Source organism: Chrysemys picta, chromosome 1, assembly GCF_011386835.1.
Source record: "Chrysemys picta bellii isolate R12L10 chromosome 1, ASM1138683v2, whole genome shotgun sequence".
In the NCBI taxonomy this organism is placed as follows: domain Eukaryota; kingdom Metazoa; phylum Chordata; order Testudines; family Emydidae; genus Chrysemys; species Chrysemys picta.
Window position 1 is genome coordinate 31,310,193 of NC_088791.1, and position 25,808 is coordinate 31,336,000.

At 48.4% G+C, this 25,808-nt stretch overlaps 1 protein-coding gene across 14 annotated transcripts in view; it reads left to right on the plus strand.

Annotated features, from left to right (window-relative positions):
* CPNE8 (copine 8) overlaps positions 1–25,808 on the plus strand; it is a 276,759-nt gene that overhangs the window by 134,831 nt on the left and 116,120 nt on the right. For all 14 annotated transcript variants that reach the window (XR_010589758.1, XR_006174072.2, XM_005286837.5 and 11 more), the window contains one exon: positions 10,900–10,953. Coding sequence is in view for 12 of the 14 variants with exons in the window: in XM_005286837.5 (XP_005286894.1) it covers positions 10,900–10,953 (54 nt within the window). In the remaining 2 variants the exon portion in view is untranslated. The remainder of the gene's footprint in view (positions 1–10,899; positions 10,954–25,808) is intronic.

A 25,808-nucleotide genomic window follows, 5' to 3' on the forward strand; every position in this document is an offset into this window, starting at 1 on the left:
CTCGGCCTCTATGTCCCGGCCCCAGCCAGGACCAGATTCAAACCGCAGCAGGCCCCCAGTCAGGCCACCCCTCCAGACACCCCTTATAAAAAAATCAAGGAACTATAAAAAGCACCTGCAAAGGCAATCCTGGCTTGTGCCCCAGCCTGGGCCCTCTAAGGGCAAGTAGGTGGGTAAGCGTCAGTTTTGATGGGATGCCCGGGGACGACTTACCAGTTCGTACCAGAGATCCACCCGACCTTCCCTTCTCCAACCGCTTATGTACTTTCCTCCCGGAGTGGTCATGGCTGACCTCAGACTGATGGGTCCTCAACACTGTCTCCCAGGGCTATACCCTCCAGTTTCTTTCTACCCTACCCACCCACCCTCCATCCCCGTCCCTCTTCAGGGACCCCTCTCACGAGAGCTTACTCGAGCAGGAGGTGAGGTGGCTCCTTGTCTTCGGAGCGGTGGATGTGGTGCCAGCAGAGCTCAGACTCCAGGGGTACTACTCCTGCTATTTTCTTATCCCGAAGGCCAAAGAGGGGCTCAGGCCCATCCTGGACCAGCAAGGCCTGAACCAGTACATGGTAAAGTTCAAGTTTCGCATGATCTCTCTGGCCTCCATCATCTCCTCCCTGGATCCCAGAGACTGGTACGCTGCCCTCAATCTACAGGACGCATACTTCCACATTCATGTATTTGAGGACAACATGTGTTTCCTCCACTTCACTGGGCACTGTGCTCCCGTTTGGCCTATCCATGGCTCCCAGAGTCTTCACAAAGTGTATGTCTGTGGTAGCAGCCTACCTCAGGTGTCGGGGGACGGACCAGATCTTTCCCTACCTCGACAACTGGCTGGTCAAGGGAAGCTCCAGGTCACAGGTACAGGATCACATAACACTCCTCCTGCCACATGCACCACACTGGGGCTATTGGTCAGATAGTATTTGTACTCCTCAGTCCTGCAGCAGCACGCCCTCTCTCACTCAGCTCCTTGTGCACCCCTCACTGACTGAAGTGAGGTCCTTTTTAAACCAGGTGCCCTGATTAGCCTGTCTGTCTTCATTGATTCTAGCAGCTTCTTAATTGGCTCCAGGTGTCCTAATTAACCTGTCTGCCTTAATTGGTTCCAGCAAGTTGCCGATTGTTCCGGAACTGCCCCATTACCTTACCCAGGGAAAAGGGACCTGCTTAACCTGGGGCTAATGTATCTACCTTCTATCACTCTCCTGTAGCCATCTGGCCTGACCCTATCACAGTATATAACAAAAGAAAACTTCTATTAAAAGGAGAGGGAACGCAGCATTGATTTGCCAAAACACCACAACAATGGTTCATAAGTATACGAACAATAAGTAAACGTCCACCTCGCACTATCTTGGATAGTAATTATTTGCCTCAGTTTCCCATCTTGCGGTGTGAAAGTCTGACAGATGAATGTCCCTTTAACACACTATTCCCTTTGCTCTCTGCTGCACCCACTCTTGGTTGTCCATGGTCACCAACATCTCAAAATCCAGGGATGCAGTCAGGTGGGTTTAATTCCTGCTCCTGGGAAGGAGGATTGGTTGAGTGATACTTCTGCAGGTGATCTCTGCTGGTACTGATCACTGTTGCTGCCTCTGCTTGCTAACATTATTGCTGCCTTTGCTCGCCACTTCCTTTAGCTGCAATGCAGTGTTCTGAGGGTCCACCACTTAGCCCCCAGTACTTAATGATTTCAGCTTTTAGTAATTTCACTGGGTAGAGGGGAACCAGTGCTGCTTCCTCTGCATTACCTTTGACTGCAGTACTGTCCCCACACCAGGTCTAAGGCTTGTCCAGCTAAACCAACCTATCAGTGATTTCAGCTATAGTGATCACTGAGAAGAAACAAAGACTCCCAGTTGAGTCTGATCAGTTCTGTCTTTAAACACTGCAGGAGGAAGGTCAAATGGCAGCTAGGATTCTTTAAACAGAGTCCACACCGTCAGGTAGGAGCACCTGTCCCCATCCATTCTGTCTTTCACTTATATTTGGCATCACTACCCCTCGATCGCATAGCCTATTAGGTTAAATTTTAGCTTGACCCCCCCCCCCTTCAATAAGGGTGTCTAGGGCAGTCCTGCCAGGAGCACCCTCTTGCGGCAGGCCACCGCATGACAAGTGAATCTGGCTCAGTTTTCCTACTTCAGTTTTACGGGAAATAATCCGAAGAGTCTTTTGTGAGGGCAAATAGCCCTTGTGGGGTTAATTTATTACAACAGTTCTGTGCACATAAATCATAACAAAAGTCCCACAACCATAGTCCAGAATTCCCCACCAGAGTCCCAATAGTGCATGCAACATACAGCCCTGGTGTTCCTCACCATGCTGCAGCCCTCTCCTCTCCTTGAACTAAGACAGCCACCTCAGCCCTTCCAACTTGAATGCAACCCTGCTCTTCACAGTGGAAACCTCCACAGCCTCTCTGCTGTGAGTATTCTTGCCAGGGGATCATACCTGACTTCCCCTGTCCCTCTCACAGTTCCTCAGGGTCCATCTTTCCAGGCCTGGAGACATCAGCAGGTAAGCAAAGCACATTCAAAAACATAATCCCAACTATACATACAAAGTGATGGTGTCTAAATTAGCTATTACCACTCAATAAAGAGATCTTGGAATCATTGTGAATAGTTCTCTGAAAACATCTGCTCTATGTGAAGCAGCAGTACAATAACAAGCCAACAGTATGTTAGAAACCATTAGGAAAGGGACAGCTAATAAGACAGAAAATATTATGCTGCTACATCAATCCAGGGTACACCCACACCTGGCATACTTCATGCAGTTCCGGTCACCCCGTCTCAAAAGCCATATATTAGAATTGGAAAAAGTACAGAGAAGGACAACAAAAATTATTAGGGGCATAGAACAGCTTCCATCCATATGAGGAGAGATTAAAAAGACTGGGACTGTTCAGTTTAGAAAAGAGATGACTAAAGGGGGATTATGGTAGAGGTCTATAAAATCATCAATGGTGTGGAGAAAGTGAATAGGGAAGTGTTATTTACCCTTTCACATAACACAAGAACCAAGGGGACTCAGTGAAGTTAATAGGCAGTATGTTTAAAACAAACAAAAGGAAGTATTTCTTTACACAATGCACAATCAGCCTGTGTAACTTGTTGTTAGGGCATGTTGTGAAGGTCAAAAGCATAACTGGGTTAAAAAAATAATTAGATAAGTTCATGGAGTATAGGTCCATCAGTAGCTAGTAGTCAGGATGGTCAGGAGTGCAATCGCCTGCTCTGGGTGTCCCTAAATCTGTGACTGCTAGAAGCTTAGATTGGATCACTCAATAAATTTCCCCGTTCTGTTAACTCCCTCTGAAGCATCTGGCACCAGCCACTGTGGGAAGACAGAAAACTGTGTTAGATGGACCATTGGTCTGATCAAGTATAGCTATTCTTATGTTCTTAAGTTCCTCCATTGCTCCCCTGCCTTTAGTCCTCTCTGGCCCTTGGCTCTGGCTATCCGGCTTAGAGCTAACAGGCAACTCCCTCTGCTGCTCTTCTTTCCTTCAGCCCTGGCTCTCTGGCTTGGGGACACCAGCCAGCAAACCCCTTTTGCTGCTTTCCTGCCTTCAGCTTCTCCCATGTCCCAAACGTATACAGTCTCATAGTCAATTCTTTCATTTTTCCGGAGAGGGCCTCTGCAGTATTCCCCAGAGACCAGTTCCAATCTCCTTACTGACTGTTACTGTCTTTCTTCAGGGACTTCCTCTAGTCCCCTGATCTCTTGTAGCTCTCACCTGCCCTTCCTGACTAAGCCAGATTCACTGTTAGGTGAGTAGACTATTTAAAGAATCAGGTAAAGAAATGGTGTTTCCCTAAATGTCCCTTAAAATAAAGTCCATCTGGATGGGGTAAGGGTAGCTTTTAAGCCACCTTTGTGTTGCCCAGATTTGGGCCAGAGCAGCCCCTTAACTCTAATTTACAGTAGCCTCCATTGAGCTGTGTTAAAAGCCAGAATCTTTGTAGCAATATCGAGATATCCTCTTCTGGGTCTGGCACAACTCCTACCTTTTTCCTGTGCCAGGAGAATTCTCTTGGCAATTTAAAGGAACTTTATAACCTATATACTCTATGAAGGGGAGAATAATCTTTACCTGATTCTTTAAATAGTCTACTTAGCAATTATAACCAACACCTTGCCAAACAGATACACTGGGATTCCACAATGATGAACACAGCAAGATAAAAATTGTGGAGCTGGGTTCTCTTGTCACTGTTTTGAACCTACTAGCTGAAAGGAGAATTTTGAGAGTTTGAATGGGCCCTCATATTGTGGATTTAGTGTTAGTAGTATTATATCCTTACCTCAGTGGATTTTTTTTTCCCTCTTAGAATCATAGAATATTAGGGTTGGAAGAGACCTCAGGAGGTCATCTAATCCAATCCCCTGCTCAAAGCAGGACCAACACCAACTAAATCATCCCAGCCAGGGTTTTGTCAAGCCTGACCTTAAAAACCTCTAAGGATGGAAATTCCACCACCTCCTTAGGTAACCCATTCCAGTGCTTCACCACCCTCCTAGTGAAATAGTGTTTCCTAATATCCAACCTAAACCTCCCCCACTGTAACTTGAAACCATTGCTCCTTGTTCTGTCAGTGGTCTTCATTCTTCATTTTAAACCACAGCCAAGAGTTCATGTAGTTTTCTAGGACAGTCAGGGTTGGCGGCTCTCAATGGTTAAGCAAATTGTGTTTTAATTGCAAGCATATCTGAAATTTGAGGGGGGGAAATGAATAAAATTTTAACCAGCATGCATTCCCCTGTCTTTTATATCACAGTGGTCCTATATTGCACAAAGAATATAATAGGACATTAGCTTTATACAATGTACATTTTAATAGCTCTACCACGATTTCAAATATGAATATTTTAATTCCTCGTCATTCACAAAACATCTGTGGGTAGTGTATAGTAAAACTTGGCAGTAAGCCATATGGATTCCTCTTTCATAGTTGTCTGGGAGATTAGTTGATAAATATCATTGATAAAATGTCTTTGCTTCCACTTCGTGTGTTCATAGTGAAACTGACTTAGCTATACAGATGGCTTTGAGCAGACATTCAAAGGGGAAGTGTTTTTTGGTTGGTAGTGGGTTGGCAAGATTTTTATTATAGGGGCTACTTTCCATTACAACACTCTTTTCAGTTGTGTACAACTTTGCCAAACTTTAACTTTGGGCTGAAATTATTCATACTGGGTGTCTTCCTCATGTTAAATTTATTTGGAAAATATTCTGCAAAAATGGTTTAGCCATTTCTCAGAATGAGGTGGGGAAAAATACATTTTGTTCCTATTAACAAAATTCCTATTAACAAAATTTAATTGAGACACTCTAGATTTGAAAAAGTATCAGAGGGGTAGCCGTGTTAGTCTGAATCTGTAAAAAGCAACAGAGGGTCCTGTGGCACCTTTGAGACTAACAGAAGTATAGGGAGCATAAGCTTTCGTGGGTAAGAACCTCACTTCTTCAAGTGAGGTTCTTACCCACGAAAGCTTATGCTCCCTATACTTCTGTTAGTCTCAAAGTTGCCACAGGACCCTAGATTTGAAAAAGTGATTTGAAATTTGGCAGCGGGATGGATCACCCAAATGCCGGGGATGTGCCTATTGGCATCCCCATGAGAAGCCATCCAACTTTGGCCAAGTTATGAACCTCTGAAAATCTCCATTCACAGATGCTCAGTAAAACCTGTAAAAGTTTGATGGCTTAGTTTGCTAAATATTCCTTGTGTACTGAGCATGCTTCACCATCATGCTGCTCCTGTGTGCTGGCCAAATTCTGCATAAGTGCCATCGTCACAGAGTGACTGAGCATGCACCGTTCCAAGGCTATAGGCACTGAGCATGACTTTCCTTGCACTTGCCCCTCCCAGCAGCTAGGAGCTGCTCTGGTACCAATCACAGGAACTGAGAGCAAGAAACTTCTCCTGTGCTCTCAGTGCTCCCACTGCTGAACAGGTAATATAGAGAAGGAGGAGGAAATTGCTTGCCAGGGATGCAGAAGGGTAAGGAGCTAGCAGGGTCAGCCTTAGGGAAAATAGCACTGTGGACGAACTTGTATTTTGGTGTCCCTGTTGGTGTGGCACCCCTCATTGCCCGTGGCCCCCATGGACTCCTCACCACCCCAGAACCCCGCTGCCTCTCCCCAGTGCTTAATTTTTATTGAAAGAGGTGTCAGAGCTCAGCCCCATCAAAAATTAAGCACTGGCTGGGCAGCCGGAGAGTGGCAGCTGTTGGCTGGGCTCTGAGCTCTGAAGGCATTGCCACTGCCAGCAGCAGCTGAGAAGTAAGGGTGGAATGGTATATGATGTATTACCACCTTACTTTATGCTGCTGCTGGTGGCAGCACTGCCTTCAGAGCTCGGTGCCCGGCCAGCAGCCACTGCTCTCAGGGCATCAAGTTCTGAAGGCAAAAAAACAGAGAACCGCTAAATTACAAGAAATTTGTCGTACTGTCACATCACATGATTGGGGGGGCAGGGAATTCAACTTCAAAACACTATACAGAACAGATCTTTCTGTACATCGTAAAAGATGCTGCTTCTTCGAGCTTGTCTTTTATATCTGCTCTATCCGGCTAGTTTAATAGAATGCAGTGAGAAAGGATCATTTATAGATTTGCTTTCCTTCTTGCTGGTCTGTTACTGCAGAGTTAATATTTTCGAACAAACAAACAAGATAAAGGCTTGTTTGACCCGTTTTGTTTTTGTATTTGTATTTTTTTTTAAAGTAGGAGGTAAGTAATCTAAAACATATAAATACACTCTTTCCCACATTCTAGTAAAGAAGGATGGACACTGCATCATCTACTACAGGAATTTCCACTATCCACAGCTGTGGAATTGGATATGCAAGAGGATTAAGTCTTAAAAAAACATATTCACAATAGCCAGTCAAAAAGAACACAGAACACACAGTGTTTGCTTCTCCAGTATAGTATAGTATAGTACACCTCTACCCTGATCTAATACGACCCGATATAACATGAATTCGGATATAACGCGGTAAAGCAGCGCTCCGGGGGGGGGGGGGAGAGGGGGCGCCTGCTGCGCGCTTCGGCGGATCAAAACAAATTCGATATAATGTGGTTTCACCTATAACACAGTAAGATTTTCTTGGCTCCTGAGGACAGTGTTATATCGGAGTAGAGGTGAGTGAGTGTGTATATATCACACACACACACACACACACACACACACTATAGAAGTGTAGAATTTAACAACCACTTAGCAACTTCTGTGTTAGCTAAAAAATAAAAAGCAATAATAAAAATATATATAAAGTGCAAAAACTACAGCATAAGGGGTATAAATTTTGGACTTGGACGTACATTGTCTGCTAATAAACAGTCTAGAAAAATGATAATTTGATTAGGCTAGTCAATATTGCAAAAGTTGATTCCACTGCTTATTCTGAAGAAATTATCTTTATTAGGAAGTGATTTGTAGGCAAATTCCTCCTATACAAACCCATACATTCGGGCTCTAACAACATTATACATCTGCAGTGTCTGTCTCCGAATCGGCAAGAAAACATGCTTTATCTCTCACAACATGTGCTATATATAGCCAACTGGAGTCTGGCATAGGTGATTTTACTTCAGGATACAAAAACTGTATGGTAGAACATAGAATCGTTCTTTATTCTTCCTGGCAGCAGCAAAACATTAAAATGTTTACAGACAAATCAACACAGATATAGTGCTGTTCCAAACTCTGAGCTGTTGAGTTACAGCAGGAGCTGGGAACAGATCCTGCATCCTTCATGAGTTCAGTGGGATTAAGTGTATGAGTAAGGACTCGTTGCACCGTAAGGGTTTCAGAATCAAATATTTGGGAAGGAGAGACCCCAGGCAGACAGGGGTGATGGATTCAGTGCAGAGAAGCTGAGAGATGATAGTCACTGGTAAAATAGTGTGTGATTTCAGGCATCTAATCTGAGATGTATGTCTGAAAATATTTGTAAAATATACAATAACAATAATAATGAATAACCCCTTCTCCCCTAGCTACTCTTGTGCCCCTTCTCCTCTAATCCCTGCACTCCCTTCCTGAGCCCCAATCCTTGCACTGTGCCCCTTTCTTCTCAACCACCTTCTGCACCCCCTAACCCCTGTACTCTCCTCCTGTGCCCCTTCTCTCCTAAGCCCTCCTGTGCCCCCTTCTCCCCTAAGCCCTGCACTCCCCTCCTGTGCCCATGTGGGGTAGCTGACCTGGATGCACAGAGAAGCTGGCATTGCTGCTTGCTTTCCTTCTTGAATGCTGCTCCTCTGTGGCCCCCACAGAAAAAAAAACAGTGGGTGCTCAGCACCCACCGGCAGCCCTGTGGATCAGCTCCTCCTCCTCAGCCCTCCTGCCCGCTGGTGGGTACTCTGTCAGCTCCTCCCCCTCCCTCCCAGTACCTCCTGACTGCCGTGATCAGCTGTTTAGCCCTTGTGTCTCCTCTGCAAGTTTGCAACACTCTGCAGAGTGCCCCCTGACCACAGCACCCTGGGCAGTCGTCCATAGGGCCCACCCCTAAGGACAGACCTAGGAGCTGGGCCTGATGTTGATGAGCCAGGAGACTGTGACATTGGGATGGGAGTGGAGAGGACTGGGGCAAAGAGAATAGTGGGGTAGGGAAATGTGAGACCTGGGCATGATTTGCATAAGTGTGGAAATTCTCAGCTGCAACTGAAGTCACTCAGATCTGTGCACTGAACAAACAGTACTGTAAATGCTATGAAAAATCAGACCAAAGGTATCTCAAATTGGGTGCCCAAAATTAATGTACACTTTTGACATTCATGTGTCTCTGCGTCAGTTCCCCATCTGTAAAATGTGAATGATAATACTGCCTTACATAGCAAAGGTCTTGTGGAGATAAAATCATTAACATTTTGGAAGCACTCAGACATTTGTGATGAGTGCCAAAGAAAAGCCCATTGAGGAAGTTAACACCTATGGTTTTGGAGTAGGGTTGAATGGAGTGCAGTAAATAAGACATGGCCCACACATTGAATTGTGAGGATAAGAACTATTGAATAGCAGATCATTCTGTAGGTACCATCCATCCTGAGTGCTGAATGAGCATTATGATATAGTCTATAGTTACTGTATGTGATCTAAATTAATGTAAAGACTGTATCATATTGCTTACACAGGCAACTTTAATTCTGGCATTTCCTACCTTAGAGTGCTTGACTTTGCAGCCTTAATGGTGTTTTAAAATGTAGTTTTTTAAATATGTAGTTTATAGATGGTATTTGCTTCTGGTTTCATACATGTTAAACTATAACTGCAGCATATACCTATGCCAGTGGTCCCCAACCGTTTTCGTCTGGTGGGTACCAGACAAGCCACCATGGCCGGCGGACAAGCACCCGCCGAGAAGTGGCAACATCAATAGGCATCGCTGCCAAAATGCTGCCGACAAGCAGCGTCATCCAGAGGCATTGCCGCCAAAATGCCGGCAGCAGCGACGGCTCTGGATGACGCTGTTTGTCGACGGCATTTCGGCGGATGCTCGTCCGCCGCCAGTATGTGGGCGCACATAGATGCCCTGGCACTTGCAGGCACCACGTTGGGGACCACTGCCCTATGCTTTATGCCACATTATACAAATATTGTGATCTAGTTTGGTGGTTCTGTTATATAAAACCAAGGGAAAGACTATGCCAAATCCTGAAATTTTTATTCAAGCAAACAAATTTGCTTGGTTTATTTTAATGCAAGGGTGATAATTTTGTGCTAATTCTTATTTTAACTAAACCAGTTTACCCATTCTTTGAAGGTTGCAAGTCCCTGTTGGGCATTTGCTCACATCCATGAAAGACAACAGTTTGACTCATTAATAGTCCTCCAATTGACAGTCATTTTTAGAAGTGTGTAGAATAGTATACATACTTCCTCGTTTTACTGTGACTGGTTCTACCAGTACTATTAAGCTATCACTTACTTGAACACTAGATTCACCTAACAAATGAGCAGTAGCTTTTCTGAGTGAGCTGACTGGGTGAGATCAAAAGAACTCTGGAAGTAAGGCTATTACTGCATGTATTACTTTGTTTCAGAGCATTTTCTAATATATCTGAATTTCTCAAGTTTCAATCAATAGATTTTTTTTTCTGTTATGAAAATTCACATTGTGAAATTTCAGAAGATTTTGCAAAAGTGTAAATCATGGTGCTCAAGCCTGAAAAATAGAATCTTAAAAAATGCTTCTAGAATGCCTTCATGTTCTTACTGTAGCAACGAGGCAGTAACCCTGTAAATTTTCAACTGGGCTAAAGGCTAACTTATCTGCCTAGGCAAACAGTTCATGCCCACATTTTCTGAGAGTACAAATCACTGTGGGCATCAAGTTTTAGTAGTCACATGTCTGTCCTTTGGCATTCATAATTAGGTAAACTTGAAAATACTAAGATTTGCATGTACAATTCATTGAGGGAGCATGAATTACAATTGCATCTTTTTGCAGAAGCAAATTGCTTCTACGAGTGGGAAATTTGGACTTTGCAGGTCCCCTTTATGTAAAAGGTAAACTGAAACTGTAGTAATATGCTGGGTACTAGAGTTGGGCAAGAAATGGAAGTAAAAATTCACAAAACAATGCAGGGTTTTTTTTCTATTTTTTGTCAAAAATCTTGTTACAGTATGTGCAAGCTCTTCTGGCTCTGTTCACCAGCAACAGTGTAGTCTTCTCTTACCAATTGCAAGTGACCTGTTGTGAGTCATTGTGAAGTATCTGATAAGACTTCCTGAATATCAGTTCATAAGTGTAACTATTAATGTGTCATATTCCTAAAGAATACTACTTTGTACCTTAAGAGGATCTTAAGAATTTTCACTATGTCAACTGCATAATGAATGATGCATCTGTAATATTTATCTGCCCTTCTAGGTAATAAATCCAAAGAAGAAAGGAAAAAAGAAAAAGTATATTAATTCTGGAACAGTAAGTAGATACTTTTTATATTGACTGATGCTTTCCTTTTCCGTCTGACTTCTTGAAATAAAGTGTCTTCAAACTAATTTGACAGTGTTAAAGAAATACTTTGAAGAATGGAAGAGTAAAGTATTTACTATAACTCAGTTTTTCTACTTTCCCCTCTTTTCTGTGATTAAATGAGTGTCTCGTGAAAGCTTTATCCAAAACACAATTTTGGGTTCCCTGTGAGTTTAGAATTGCTGGAGGCAGTGTTGATTTTTATCTGTAATACATGTTGACTTTTAGAATGCATTAAAATGTTTTTCTTAGTTATTCAGATAGCGTACAGAGACATGAACAAATAAAGGATGATAGATTGTGTCCTTAGTGCTTACGAAAGTATTTATTCTTTAGTCTCTTAATTTTTGGCAGAATTAGATTTAAGAAATGCTCTGACTGTAATTTGCAAGAGTGCTAATGTTTTTTAATCATTGAGGTACTAACAACCAGTAATAATGTGAAGTATTTGGTAAAAATGCAAGAGCCTTTTTATTCTCAGTTATATTAGTTTGATCCACTGTAATAACTGCAGTGCTGATTTTAATATTCTGGCATCCAGGAGAATCAAAACATAATTTAATACAAGACCAGAATAAATCTAAATCTACAAGAATTTGTATTTCAGAAAGTCAGACTAAATACAGATGAGGGCTGGTTCTGCTAAAACATATATGCTTAATTTTACTCATGTGAGCAGTCTGACTGAAGTCAGTGGGACTTCCATATGCAGGATTGCAGCCTTGAAGTGGAAAATGATTATTCCTTTATGTATTTTTCTGTTCAAAAATGGGGCAAGTGCCATTGTCTTTTCCATAAACGTATGGAAAAAGATCCAGAATAGAAGAAACTTTATTTATATTTATCAAAGGGGTAGCCGTGTTAGTCTGGATCTGTAAAAGCAGCAAAGAGTCCTGTGGCACCTTATAGACTAACAGGCATATTGGAGCATGAGCTTTCCTGGGTGAATACCGACATCTCCCATGAATCCGAAGAAGTGGGTATTCACCCACGAAAGCTCATGCTCCAATACGTCTGTTAGTCTATAAGGTGACACAGGACTTTATTTATATGGTAATTTGATGGTAAAATCTTATTGAAGGAGTGAGTGATTTTCTTTCATGTTAGTATATTGCCAGTGGTAGATTTTAATATGTTAGAACAAAGTAGTAGTATACTGCATCAGTGTGTTGGCATGATGTCTGTGTGAGTGCTCCGCTTTAGGTGTTGAGCGCCCCTGCGCTTGTAATCAGAGATTTGTGGTAGCAGTGCCTGGTTGGGTCGCATATGCACAGTCCCCGTCTCGTGCTGCCTCAGGTGGCTAACTGGTGCTGTGCGACCAACTACCCCTCAGTTCCTTCTCTACCGCCCTTGGCTACGAGTCGGAGCATTCAGCAGCTCCTCAGCGCTTAGTTAGCATAGTATACCCCAGTTAGTTCTAGTTTTGTTATAGATAGTTAACTCCTTTCGTTTCCTTATCCCTGTTGTTTAAAAAAAACAAAACCCACCCTTATTTGTTTCGTGAACAGAAATAGGTTTTCGTTGAACCGTTACTCCTGGTTCTCCCCTCAGGGGCATGACCGGTTCTCCAGGCTTTAAACACTGCCTCACCTGTAGGCTATCGATACCAGCGTCGGACACATGCCTCAAAAGTGCCCTCATTGTCATACACTGACAGCTCAGACCAGGAAAGCCAGAGACTTGCAGCTTAAACTGCTGTTCATGCAGCAGTCTCTCCGGACAGCATCTGAACCAGAAACACACACACCCCTGAGACACAGTTCACCGACTGCAGCCTCTGACAGGCTCTTCTTTGTCTGTGACTCACGTGACAGACCACCCAGATAAAAAGGTGGCTAAGAAGCGTATGCTGTCCTCACCGACTCAGGAACTGACCAAGAAATAGCGTTCCCCAAACCGAGAGACCTCATTGGTACTGGCAGGCTCCACAGCCGAGATAGCGGGAACCTCTGGTACCATGGATACCGCGAGAGCTAAAGACTCCAAGAGAGCTAGCTCCAATGCAGGCACCCAGGGGAAACTGAAACCCCATGCCTCCGCAACAGCAGAGCCATCCTGACACTCAGCACTGGGCACATGAAAACAACTGCGGCCTATGCTGCCACCTCCTGTCAGCATTGCGCAATTGACAGTTGCACCCATAGAGACAACAGCTCCACAGCAGCCAGTAACCACTGTTACCACATCAACGGCACCAAGGCTGTCGACATCACAACAGTTCTTACTTCCCAGAGACCTCAGGGTGTCCTCAACACCTGACTCTCCCATTCTTGGCACCGAGATTACAACAGCACTCTCAGTACTGAGCCGTCCTACCACTACACCGACTACTGCTCCCCCATTTTTGAGCAATGAGGAGGACGAGGAAGAGACATATCCCTCGCATCACTCTTCCCCCACCTGCAAAACAATCAAACCGGCCCTACCACAAAAGGGGTACTATACAGGGGCCAAAGAACAGCAGTCGTATGGGCACCCATGTGTGGCACCTAGTCCCTTCTCTCCACAGTGGCAGTATTGGGCCCCCTGAATGGCATATCCCTCTCACCATCTCAAACCTCCTAGCCCACACAGGGAGGGTACACAGCAGTCACCTGTGCCATCAGTTCCAGCACCATCTGAACCCCCTGATGAGATGACGGAAGAACAGGAAGAAATCTCTGACCAGGAGGTCAAAGCAACAGCCCATTTTTTTTTTTTCATCGTTCCCGGACGACACCACCATGCCCCCTCCTCCCAACGTGGGGAATGACTTTATACATTTCCAGGATCTCTATAAGAGAGTTGCAGATTCCCTTGACATTTCACTGTGGGAAGTGCAGGAGACATGACATAAACTTGTTGACATCCTGCAAACATCAGCATCATCTAAAATCGCTTTACCCATGAATGATGCAATCATGGAACCCGTCAAACACATCTGGCAGGCCTCTGCAACAATCGTTCCAACCTAGAGAAGGTCCAACAGGAAATATTATGTTCCTGCAACACGGGGGGGGTTACAGATGCGAACTGTACAAGTTTGGCTCCGCACAACTTATTCCCCACGAAGGCACAGTATAAACAAATGCCTCACGATGCAAACCAAAGTAAAAGACTTGCTATCCTGGTGGACACAACCACATAACGTGTGCCTAGGAGTGCCTTTCACCCAACCCCCCCCCCACACACACACATTGACTGTTACGATGGATGCGTCCCTCATAGGTTGGGGAGCACATCTGAACTTGCACTCTGCTCAGGGCCATTGGTCCCCAACAGAAGCCCGACTGCACATAAATCTACTAGAACTAAGAGCCATTCACAATGTATGTGCAAATTTCCTACCACGATCAGAAACAAAACCATATAAATTCTCAGACAATTTAGCATGCATGTTCTACGACAGGGGTCGGCAACGTTCGGCACGCGGCTCGCCAGGGTAAGCACCCTAGCGGGCCAGGCCAGTTTATTTACCTGCTGACGCGGCAGGTTCGGCCGATCGCAGCCCCCACTCGCCGCAGTTCGCCGTCCTGGGTCAATGGGGGCAGCGGGAAGCGGCGCGGGCCGAGGGATGTGCTGGCCGTGGCTTCCTGCCGCCCCCATTGGCCCGGGACAGCGAACTGCAGCGAGTGGGGGCCGCGATCAGCCAAACCTGCCGCGTCAGCAGGTAAATAAACTGGCCCGGCCCGCTAGGGTGCTGCTTCTTCGAGTGCTTGCTCATATCGATTCCAATTAGGTGTGCGCGCGCTGCGTGCACAATTGTCGGAGAATTTTCTACCCTAGCAACACCGGCGGGTCGGCTGTGGAGCCCCCTAGAGTGGCGCCTTCATGGCGCTGGATATATACCCCAGCCGACCCGGCGCCCCCTCAGTTCCTTCTTACCGCCCCTGACGGTCGTTGGAACTGTGGAGCGCGGCATAGCTGTTCTCCACTCTCCCTAGCTTCTTCCGTTGAAGATAGTTGTAGTTATAGTTGTATATAGTTAGATAGTTGTTTAGTTCACTAGTAATAGTTGTTATATAGTTAAAGGGGATTAAGGGGGTTGTTCTTCCCCCTTTTTTCCCCCGGCGTGTAGCCGGGCTCATGCCCAAGGCTCCCGGCTTTAAGCAGTGCGCGTCCTGTGCTAAGCCTATGCCCACAAGCGACCCGCACGACTCGTGTCTGAGGTGCCTGGGAGAGTCCCATCAAACAGATAAGTGCAAGATCTGTAAGGCCTTCAGACCGAGAACCAAAAAGGAGCGGGACTTTAGGCTTCGTCAACTCCTCATGGAGGCGGCACTTAGCCCAGACGCTCCATCGGCGCGTCAAGCCCCAGCGCCAAGCGCCTTGGTGCGCAGCGCCCCGGCGGCACCGACTGCTCCGGCACCGCGAGTGGCGTCAGACAAGCCTCCACGGCACCGGACCCCTTCGGCACCGCACCCACCGCAAGTGCCTCGGCGCCGTTCGTTATCGCCGGGACATTAAAAATCCCGTAAGGCGCAGGAGACTGTCGTCCTGAAGACGCCGGCCCCCCCAGCGCCGGGGGTAGAGCTGCGTCCACTGGCGGAGCACCAGAAGCAGGTGCCTCCGGCACCGTTGACTCCGGCTCCGAGGCCGTCGAGTCCGGTGCAGGTGGGCTCACCACCACGACCAGCGGTGGTACCGTTGCTCCCGTCGACCCCAGAGACCTTTGCGACGGCGAGAGACTTGATTGCTCTCACGGAGCCGGCACCGCCTCAACCACCGGCACCGTTGGCACCGTTGGGCCCTCGTCCGGTGCAATCCAGGGGGAAACCTGCCTTGATGCGCCCACCATCCCAAGGGCTGGAACCACGGCACCGATCCAGGTCCCGAAGCAGGTCCCCACGCCGCTCGCAGTCCTGGCACTGAATATCACCTCGGCACCGGTCGTACTCGCGGCTAAGATCATCGTCGCGGCACCGTTCTACGTCCCGGCACCGTTATGATCATCGGTACCGTTCGACCTCGAGACGTAGTTCCCGGCACCGATACGAGCGACGCTCGACGTCAAGAGGCCGCTCCCGGCACCGGGCCTACTCAAGATCACCTTCCAGGTCCAGGTCGGACTCTCGGCACCGACGCGGTCATCGGCACCGATCCCGATCTCGGCACCGTTCGCCGGCACCGCATAGGGACCGTTCATCTCCGGACCAGCACCGTACGGCACCGTACCTTCCGGAGCTTGTCTCGGCGCGGTCGGCACCGCCATGGCCATCTAGATCAGTGTCCCGCTCCTCCGATGGGGCATCGAGATCGGCATACCCCCCTCAGGGGCAGGCCGATGATCCGGACATGGGCCACTGGCAGGAGGTAGCGGAGGATCCCGCTCAGGGACCTTCGCACTGGTCATTCTGGACCCCGTGGGCGTACCACCAAGCTCAAGGGGCTCCACCATCAGCCTCTCGCTCGGTGCACTCTGAGCGAAGGGCCCCAGAGTCCACCATCTCTCGCCCTCCTCCAGGGGGCATGGAGGCTTCCGTGCCCGCACCACCTGACGTCCTGGACCCAGGGGCAGGTGATGCTCCGCTCCAGGGCTCGTTGGACCAGGACCCGCCCTTGGATCCCTTGCCACCTGAGGCATCTTCCTCATCTTCCCCAGATGAGGCAGTGGCGGGCACAACGAGCACAGGTCCACCCCCGATAGATCTCCGGGCACACCAGGACCTATTACGTAGGGTGGCACGTAATATGGACCTTCAGGCAGAGGAGATAGTGGAGGTGCAAGACCCCATTGTGAACATCCTCTCTGCGGATGCCCCATCCAGAGTGGCGTTGCCCCTGATCCACACGATCCAGGCTAACGCCACTACGATATGGCAAACTCCTGCCTCTATCCCACCCACAGCCAGAGGGGTGGAAAGAAAGTACTTTGTCCCCTCAAAGGATTATGAGTACCTGTATACTCATCCCCAGCCGTGTTCACTGGTGGTGTCATCAGTGAATGCAAGGGAGCGCCACGGTCAACAGGCCGCAGCGCCCAAATCGAAGGAAGCTAAGCGCCTCGATTTGTTTGGGCGTAAGGTTTATTCAGCCGGAGGGTTACAACTCAGAGCGGCTAACCAGCAGGCGCTCCTGAGCCGCTATAACTTTAATTCCTGGAACTCTATGGGGAAGTTCAAGGAATTGGTTCCCCAAGACTCCAGGGAAGAGTTCGGGGCCTTGGTAGAGGAGGGTAAGAAGGTGGCTCGGACCTCCTTGCAGGCCTCCTTGGACATAGCAGACTCGGCTGCGAGAACCCTGGCCTCAGGTATCGCTATGCGGAGGATCTCCTGGCTCCAGGTTTCGGGTTTGCCTCCGGAACTACAGCAAACCCTGCAGGATCTGCCCTTTGAGGGACACGGATTGTTCTCGGACAAGACGGACTCTCGTCTGCAGAGCCTCAAGGACTCGAGAACAATCATGCGCTCCCTGGGGATGCATGTTGCGGGTCCCCAGCGCAGACCATTTAGGCCCCAGCCTCAACGTTTCTACCCCCCTCCACCTCGTCAGAGACAGGACTCTGCCAGAAGGCGGGGGCGAGGTGGTAGGAGAAGGTGGACCGGCCCTCAACCCGGTCAGAACCAGGGGCCACCAAGGCCACCTTCAGGCCCCAGGCAGAACTTTTGAAGGTGCGGTCGAGGACGGCGCCCCAGTCATCCCCCAGGATCCAGCCCCCTCCTTTCGGGATCGCCTTTCCCATTTCCACCGTGCTTGGTCCCTTATAACCTCGGACCGTTGGGTCCTTCGCACGGTGGAGAGAGGATACGCTATCTAGTTTTCTTCATCCCCCCCCTCCCACCCCCCCTCCCCGTCCCTCTTCAGGGACCCTTCTCACGAGCAACTTCTTATACAGGAGGTTTCCACGCTCCTATCGATGGGGGCCATAGAGGAGGTTCCATTAGAATTAAGGGGCAGGGGATTTTATTCCCGCTACTTCCTGATCCCCAAGTCCAAAGGGGGTCTGCGACCCATCTTGGACTTGCGCGGACTCAACAAATTCGTAGTAAAGTTGAAGTTCCGCATGGACTCTTTGGGGGCCATTATCCCTTCCCTCGATCCTGGAGACTGGTTCGCCGCCCTCAACATGAAAGACGCATACTTTCATATTGCAATTTACCCGCCTCACAGACGCTTCCTGCGATTCGTGGTAAGCAAGGTGCACTATCAATTTGCAGTCCTTCCCTTCGGCCTATCCTCGGCCCCAAGAGTGTTTACGAAATGTATGGCTGTCGTGGCAGCATACCTTCGTCGACAAGGGATACAGGTGTTCCCGTACCTAGACGACTGGTTGGTACGCGGTCGCACCAAAGAACAAGTTCGAGCTCACGTCCACATAATAGTGCACACATTCAACGAGTTGGGCATCCTGCTCAACAAGGAGAAATCCACTCTAGAGCCTACCCAGAGAATAGAATTTATCGGCGCAGTCCTGGACTCCGGACGTGCACAAGCTATCCTACCAGACAATCGCTTTCATACCATCACGAGCCTCATTCAAGGGCTCAGGGCCTTCCCAACTACCACGGTGAGGTCATGCCTTACCCTGCTGGGTCACATGGCTTCTTGCACGTACGTAACCAGGCATGCCAGACTTCGGCTTCGCCCACTCCAGACCTGGGTGTCATTGGTATACCGCCCATGTCGGGACAGCCTGAACATGGTGGTCACGGTCCCGAACTCAGTCCTGACCTCCCTCACCTGGTGGCTAGATCACAGTGTGGTTTGCGAGGGGATGCCATTTCACGCCCCACTACCCTCTCTGCACCTGGTCACAGACGCATCATCGCTGGGTTGGGGTGCCCATCTCAACGAACACCATACCCAGGGCCTGTGGACTGCACCCCAGCTATCCCTGCACATCAATGTTCGGGAACTGATGGCGGTGCGTTTGGCGTGCCAAGCATTTCTCAACCTCCTACGTGGCCGCTGTGTGTTAGTTCTCATCGACAACACCACGGCCATGTTTTACATCACCTCAGCAAGGCGCGTTTCTGAACTCAGGGCGCTTACATCCGAGCCCCCTTACACAGTTTTCCATAAGGATAAAGTGCAGCTTCGTCCACATCCTGCCTTTCTTCCTAAGGTGGTCTCTCCGTTTCACATCAATCAGGATATATTTCTCCCAGTCTTCCATCCTAAACCACATGCTACTCGCCATGACCAGCGTTTGCATTCTCTGGACGTACGCAGGGCCCTAGCTTTCTATATTGACCGCACAAGACACTTTAGAAAGATCACGCAACTCTTTGTTGCAGTGGCCGACCGAATGAAAGGCTTACCGGTCTCCTCACAACGCCTATCCTCCTGGATCACGTCTTGCATCCGGACTTGCTATGACCTGGCAGGTGTCTCAACACCGCACCTCACCGCTCACTCCACGAGGGCCCAAGCTTCCTCGACTGCTTTCCTGGCTCAAGTTCCAATCCAGGACATTTGTAGAGCTGCAGTTTGGTCATCAGTCCACACATTTACAGCTCACTATGCACTAGTGCAGCAATCCAGGGACGATGCTGCATTCGGATCAGCGGTTTTGCACACAGCAATGTCTCACTCCGACCCCACCACCTAAGTTGGGCTTGGAAGTCACCTAATTGGAATCGATATGAGCAAGCACTCGAAGAAGAAAAGACGGTTACTCACCGTTGTAACTGTTGTTCTTCGAGATGTGTTGCTCATATCCATTCCAAACCCGCCCCCCTTCCCCACTGTCGGAGTAGCCGGCAAGAAGGAACTGAGGGGGTGCCGGGTCGGCTGGGGTATATATCCAGCGCCATGAAGGCGCCACTCTAGGGGGCTCCACAGCCGACCCGCCGGTGTTGCTAGGGTAGAAAATTCTCCGACGATCGTGCACGCGGCGCGCGCACACCTAATTGGAATGGATATGAGCAACACATCTCGAAGAACAACAGTTACAACGGTGAGTAACCGTCTTTTACCCTGGCGAGCCACGTGCTGAACGTTGCCGACCCCTGTTCTACGTAAACAAACAAGGGGTTGCCCGCTCACTCCCTGTGTGCAGAGGCCATGTGAATGGCACTGGTGCATCCTGCACAACGTCCACATTGTAACAGCCTCCCTGCCCAGATATCAAAACACTACAGCAGATGCACTCAGCAGGAACTTTTCTCAGGACCACAAGTGGGAACTCGACACCAGGTTTCTCCACAACATATTCAAACAGTGGAGATTCCCCACAGTAGACCTCTTCACAACAGAGCACAATACCAAATGCCCACTGTTTTGCTCCAGGGACGGAATGGGCCTTCATTCCTTGGGAGACGCCTTTCTTATCAAATGGGACACTCCCCTTCTATATGCTGTCCCCCACATTCCCCTAATAAGACAAATGCTTCACAAGATCAAAGAGGACAAAGCCACAGTAATACTGATAGTCCCCAAATGGCCTAATCAAACATGGTTCCCCTACATTCTCAGAATGTCAGCATGCAGACCTCTCACCCTTTCCCTCCTACCTCGTCTCCTGTCCCAGGAACCAGGACGAATCCTGCTCCTTTGTTTTCCCCAAAACATGTGCAGTGTATATTGTAAAAGGGGTTAAAAAAATAATGCAAACATACCATGCTACTTATTTAAAATCCTATAAGGGCTCCAAAAAAAGCCACAATAGGTTGTGTTTTCCTTTTCAAATCACTGTGTGTGTTAAAAGCAAAAGTTAAAAGTAATCAAAACTCTGGTAAAAGTTAATTGTGTCCCTTTTAAAACAAAGTCTCTAAGGGTATGTCTACACTACGAGAGTAGTTCGATTTTACTTAAAGCGAATTTGTGGAACCGATATTACAAGGTCGAACGTGTGTATCCACACTAAGGACAGTAATTCGACTTTGTGAGTCCATACTAACTGGGCAAGCGTCGACATTGGAAGTGGTGCACTAAGGGTAGCTATCCCACTGTTCCCGCAGTCCCCGTTGCCCATTGGAATTCTGGGTCGAGCCCCCAATGCCTGCTGGGGCAAAAAAATGTGTCGAGGGTGGTTTTAGGTAACTGTCGTCATTCAACCCTCACTCCCGCCCTCCCTCCGTGAAAGCGCCGGCGGGCAATCAGTTCGCGCACTTTTCTGGTGATTGACAGTGCGGACGCCACAGCACCGCGAGCATGGAGCCCGCTGCAATCATCGCTGCAGTTATGGTGGTTGTCAACACCTCGCACCTTATCATGCACCTTTTTTCAGAGGCAGATGCTGAGAAATCGGGTGAGGAGGCTACAGCAGCGCGGTGAGGACATTAAGTCTGAGAGGGGCACAGACCTCTCACAAAGACGGGACCCCGCGCTGTGGACATCATGGTGGCAATGGGTCATGTTGATGCTGTGGAATGGCGATTCTGGTCCCGGGAAGCAAGCACGGACTGGTAGGACCACATAGTGCTGCAGGCCTGGGATGAATCACAGTGGCTGCGAAACTTTCGGATGCATAAGGGAACTTTCCTGGAACTTGGTGAGTTGCTGTCCCCTGCCCTGAAGCGCAAGGACACCCAGATGCGAGCAGCCCTGACTGTCCAGAAGCGAGTGGCCACAGCCCTCTGGAAGCTTGCAATGCCAGACAGCTACCGGTCAGTCGCCAATCAATTTGGGGTGGGCAAATCTACCATGGGGGTTGCTGTGATGCAAGTAGCCAAGGCAATCATTGAGCTACTGCTCTCAAAGGTAGTGACCCTGGGAAACGTGCAGGTGATCATAGATGGCTTCGCTGTGATGGGATTCCCAAACTGCAGTGGGGCTATAGATGGAACTCACATCCCTATCCTGGGACTGGAGCACCAGGCCAGCCAGTACATTAACCGAAAGGGCTACTTTTCAATGGTGCTGCAAGCACTGGGTGGACCATAGGGGACATTTTACATCAACATCGGATGGCCGGGCAAGGTTCATGACGCTCATGTTTTCAGGAACCCTGGTCTGTTTAGACGGCTGCAGGAAGGTATTTACTTCCCGGACCACAAAATAACGGTTGGGGATGTGGAGATGCCTATAGTCATCCTCGGGGACCCAGCCTACCCGCTAATGCCCTGGCTCATGAAGCCCTATACAGGCGCCCTGGACAGTGAAAAAGAACTCTTCAACTACCGTCTAAGCAAGTGCAGAATGGTGGTGGAGTGTGCTTTTGGACATCTGAAGGGGAGATGGAGAAGCTTACTGACTCGCTCTGATCTCAGCGAAACCAATATCCCCATTGTTATTGCAACTTGCTGTGTGCTCCACAGTCTCTGTGAGAGCAAGGGGGAGACGTTTATGGCGGGGTGGGAGGTTGAGGCAAATCGCCTGGCTGCTGATTACGCCCAACCAGACACCCGGGCGATTAGAAGAGCCCAGCGGGATGTGCTGTGCATCCGGGAAGCTTTGAAAGCTAGGTTCCAGAGTGAGCAGGATAACCTGTGACTATTAAGTTTGTTTAAAGAGAAGCTGAACCTGCCCCCGTTTCTTTACCCAGTTAATGTTGACTATCCTCTCCAGTTACCCACCACCTTCCCCCCCTTCCAACACATCTTTAAAAATAAAATAAATGAAACTTTGTTCATTAACACCGTTTTCTTTATTAAGGATTTCGCGGTAAAGGGTTGAAACTGGGACGCAGACTGTGGTGGGGAGCGGGTGTAGTGATGGAAAGGACGCTTCTAAACTCAAGGAATGACAGGCTCCTGCTCCTTGGGCGGTCCGCAGTGGTGGACTGGTTGTTTCAACGGAGCCTGCCACCCCTCCTTTTGGGGGCTATGTGACTTTGTGGCGGGGGAGGGCGGTTACAGATCCCCTGCTGCGTGGCTCTGTCATCCAGGCTAAGGACTGCTGCATAAGATCTGCAACTGCCCTCCCCCACCACAAACTCACATAGGCCCCCCACACAGAACATGAAAACCACCTCCCAGACTGACCAGTGTGCATAGTGACTACAATGTGTGTGTGACCTTCTGCTGAACTGTCCCCGTGTCTGTACCCTGGTAAAGGTGACTGTGGTCTCCAATTACCAACCCCTTTCCCCCCCTTCAAACACACTGTCCTCTAAAAGAATATGACGGAAACAGTAATTAACAGAAACGTATTTTTTATTAAGAACGACACAGTTAGGGGATGAAACTGGGACGGGGGCTTGGGTGAGGTGCATTTGGAGGGAAGGAAAGGACATATCAAATCTTTGGGAATGAGAGCCTTCTGCAATTTGAGCAGTCTGCAGGGGTGGGAGTGACTGTTTTCGCGGCCCCTGCTGCTTCTCCTTCTTGGGACTTTGGGTGAGGGGGCGATGGGACTTTGTGGCGGGGGAGGGCGGTTAGAGATAGAATGCAGGGGGGCTCTGTCCTCCTGCCTCCGGTCCTGCAGAACATCTACAAGGCGCCGGATCGTGTCTGTTTGCTCCCTCATTAGTCCAAGCAGCATTTGAGTCGCCTGCTGGTCTTCCTGCCGCCACCTGTCCTCCCTTTCGCTGTGGGATCGCTGGTATTGCGACATGTTCTCCCTCCACTGGGTCTGCTGTGTTGCCTCGGCTCGGGAACAGACCATAAGTTCTGAGAACATCTTGTCCCATGTCCTCTTCTTTCGCCGCCTGATCTGCGCCAGCCTCTGGGAGGGGTATGCCGGGGTAGTTCGGGAGATGCTCGCAGCTGTGGGATGGGAAAAAGGGAGTGAATGCCTCAAAAAGATACATTTTTGCAAACAATGAATATAGTCTTTCTCTATGAACAAGACCATGCACAGTACCTGTCACATGTGCATTCAGTACAAGGTCGAATTTTCTGTCTTCACCTTGAGTGCCTGGGGTCTTGCTGTACAGATCTCACAAGCGGGGCCGGACACCGGAATTCTGCTAGCAGGCGGCCATGGTAAGCGGTAGACTTTTGGCTGCTTAAAGCTTAATTTACAGCAGTGCCCTCCTTTCACGTTCCAAGCAATGCTCCTAGCGTTGGACAGTTCCTGCTGCCGGCGATCCAGCCGGCATGAACTCTGCCCCTGTCCCACCCCCGTCGCGGCTGTCCCCGGGAAAGATCCCTGCATGCTGCCGGCGAACCGCTCAGCAGGAACGGTTCGCCTCCCAACCTCCACCACGTGGCTGGGCTTGGGAAAGATCCCTGCATGCTGCCGGCGAACCGCTCAGCAGGAACGGTTCGCCTCCCAACCTTCACCACGTGGCTGGGCTTGGGAAAGATCCCTGCACGCTGCCGGTGAACTGCTCAGCATGAACGGATCGCCTCCCCGCCCCCACCGCATGGCTGTAAACTGCCGGTTACAGTTATTTAAAGGAACAGGCAATCAGTCCCCATACTAAAATTCCCCTAATTCAAAGCAGGTCACCATGAGTGATATCACTCTGATGAGGATTACGGAGGCAGAGAAAGACCGCATGCTGCGTGAATGCCAGCAAACACCAGGGCTGTATGCCGCCATGCTTTGCCAGGCAGTGATACCGGAGTACCTGCTGCTAGCCTGGCACGGAAAAGTTTCCTACCATGGAGGAGGCAATAAGGCCACTCTCCCCAGGAACCTGATGCAAAGGCTTTCACATTACCTCCAGGAGAGCTTTGTGGAGATGTCACTGGAGGATTTCTACTCTATCCCCAGACATGTTAACAGACTTTTCCAGTAGCTGCACTGGCAAGGACTAAAAAGTTAAGCGCCTAGGGCAAACTAATCATTAAAAACCCATTGCTAACATACCATGCCTATTCTATTCAAAATAAATGTTTACAACACTTACCTACTGATGTTTCCCCTGATTCATGGTCCGGGTTACCGCCTTGGGAGGGTTGGTAGGGGATCTCCGTGAGGGTGATGAAGAGATCCTCTGCTGGAGAACTCTGCATCGTTGCCAGTGCTGCTGAGCTCGCCACGATGTCCAAACTGGAAATGAGATTCAAACTGGCCAGACAGGAAAGGGAATTCAAATTTTCCCGGGGTTTTTCCTGTGTGGCTGGTCAGAGCATCCGAGCTCGGACTGCTGTCCAGAGAGTCAACAGAGTGGTGCACTGTGGGATAGCTCCCAGAGCTATTAGTGTCGAATTCCGTCCACACTAACCCTAATTCGACATGGCCATGTCGAATTTAGCGCTACTCCCCTCGTTGGGGAGGAGTACAGAAATCAATTTAAAGAGACCTCTATGTCGAAATAAATAGCTTTGTTGTGTGGACGGGTGCAGGGTTAATTTGAGTTAACGCTGCTAAATTCAACATAACCTCCTAGTGTAGACCAGGCCTAAGCTGTTAATGGCTTTAAAACCAAAAGCAAGCCAAAAAGCATCTCTATTAATGCAGATTACCTAACTAATAAAGGTAAAAGCCATTAAAACCTGGCCTGCCTATAAAACAAACACACAAAAATATTGGGGTTATTCCTCTGTTTTGCCTGCAATCAGCAAGGGTATAGATATATAAATATATATACATATATTTAAGCAAAAATCTGCCACCCCCAAAGGGGTAAAAACATTTTTTTTCTTTCAAAAAATAAAAAAAAGCTAATACCAGCTAAAAAAAAAACCCTAAAATACCGTAAATCTACCATATTTAAAAAAAATGATTTAAAAACAAAAATATAAAAAGTTGGCCCACTCCTCATATGGCACACTAAGTCCTTCTGGCTACCCCAAACCGCAAACCAGTGGGCTGGGGAGAGAGGGAAGCTATTAAACACCAAAGGTTGTACCAAGTAAACTCCTCCAAAGTGGGTGTGCTTGTCCTTGCCTGCTCCAAAGCCTTGTAGTAAAAACATTTCACTAAAATCCTGTATATAAAATAAATTAAATAATAAAACCAAAGTACTGTTTAATGGGCAATGTGTATATATTAATTAATAACAAAAAATGTTTTTAAAAAAAAGTGTTAGCAACCCACTAGTAAACAAA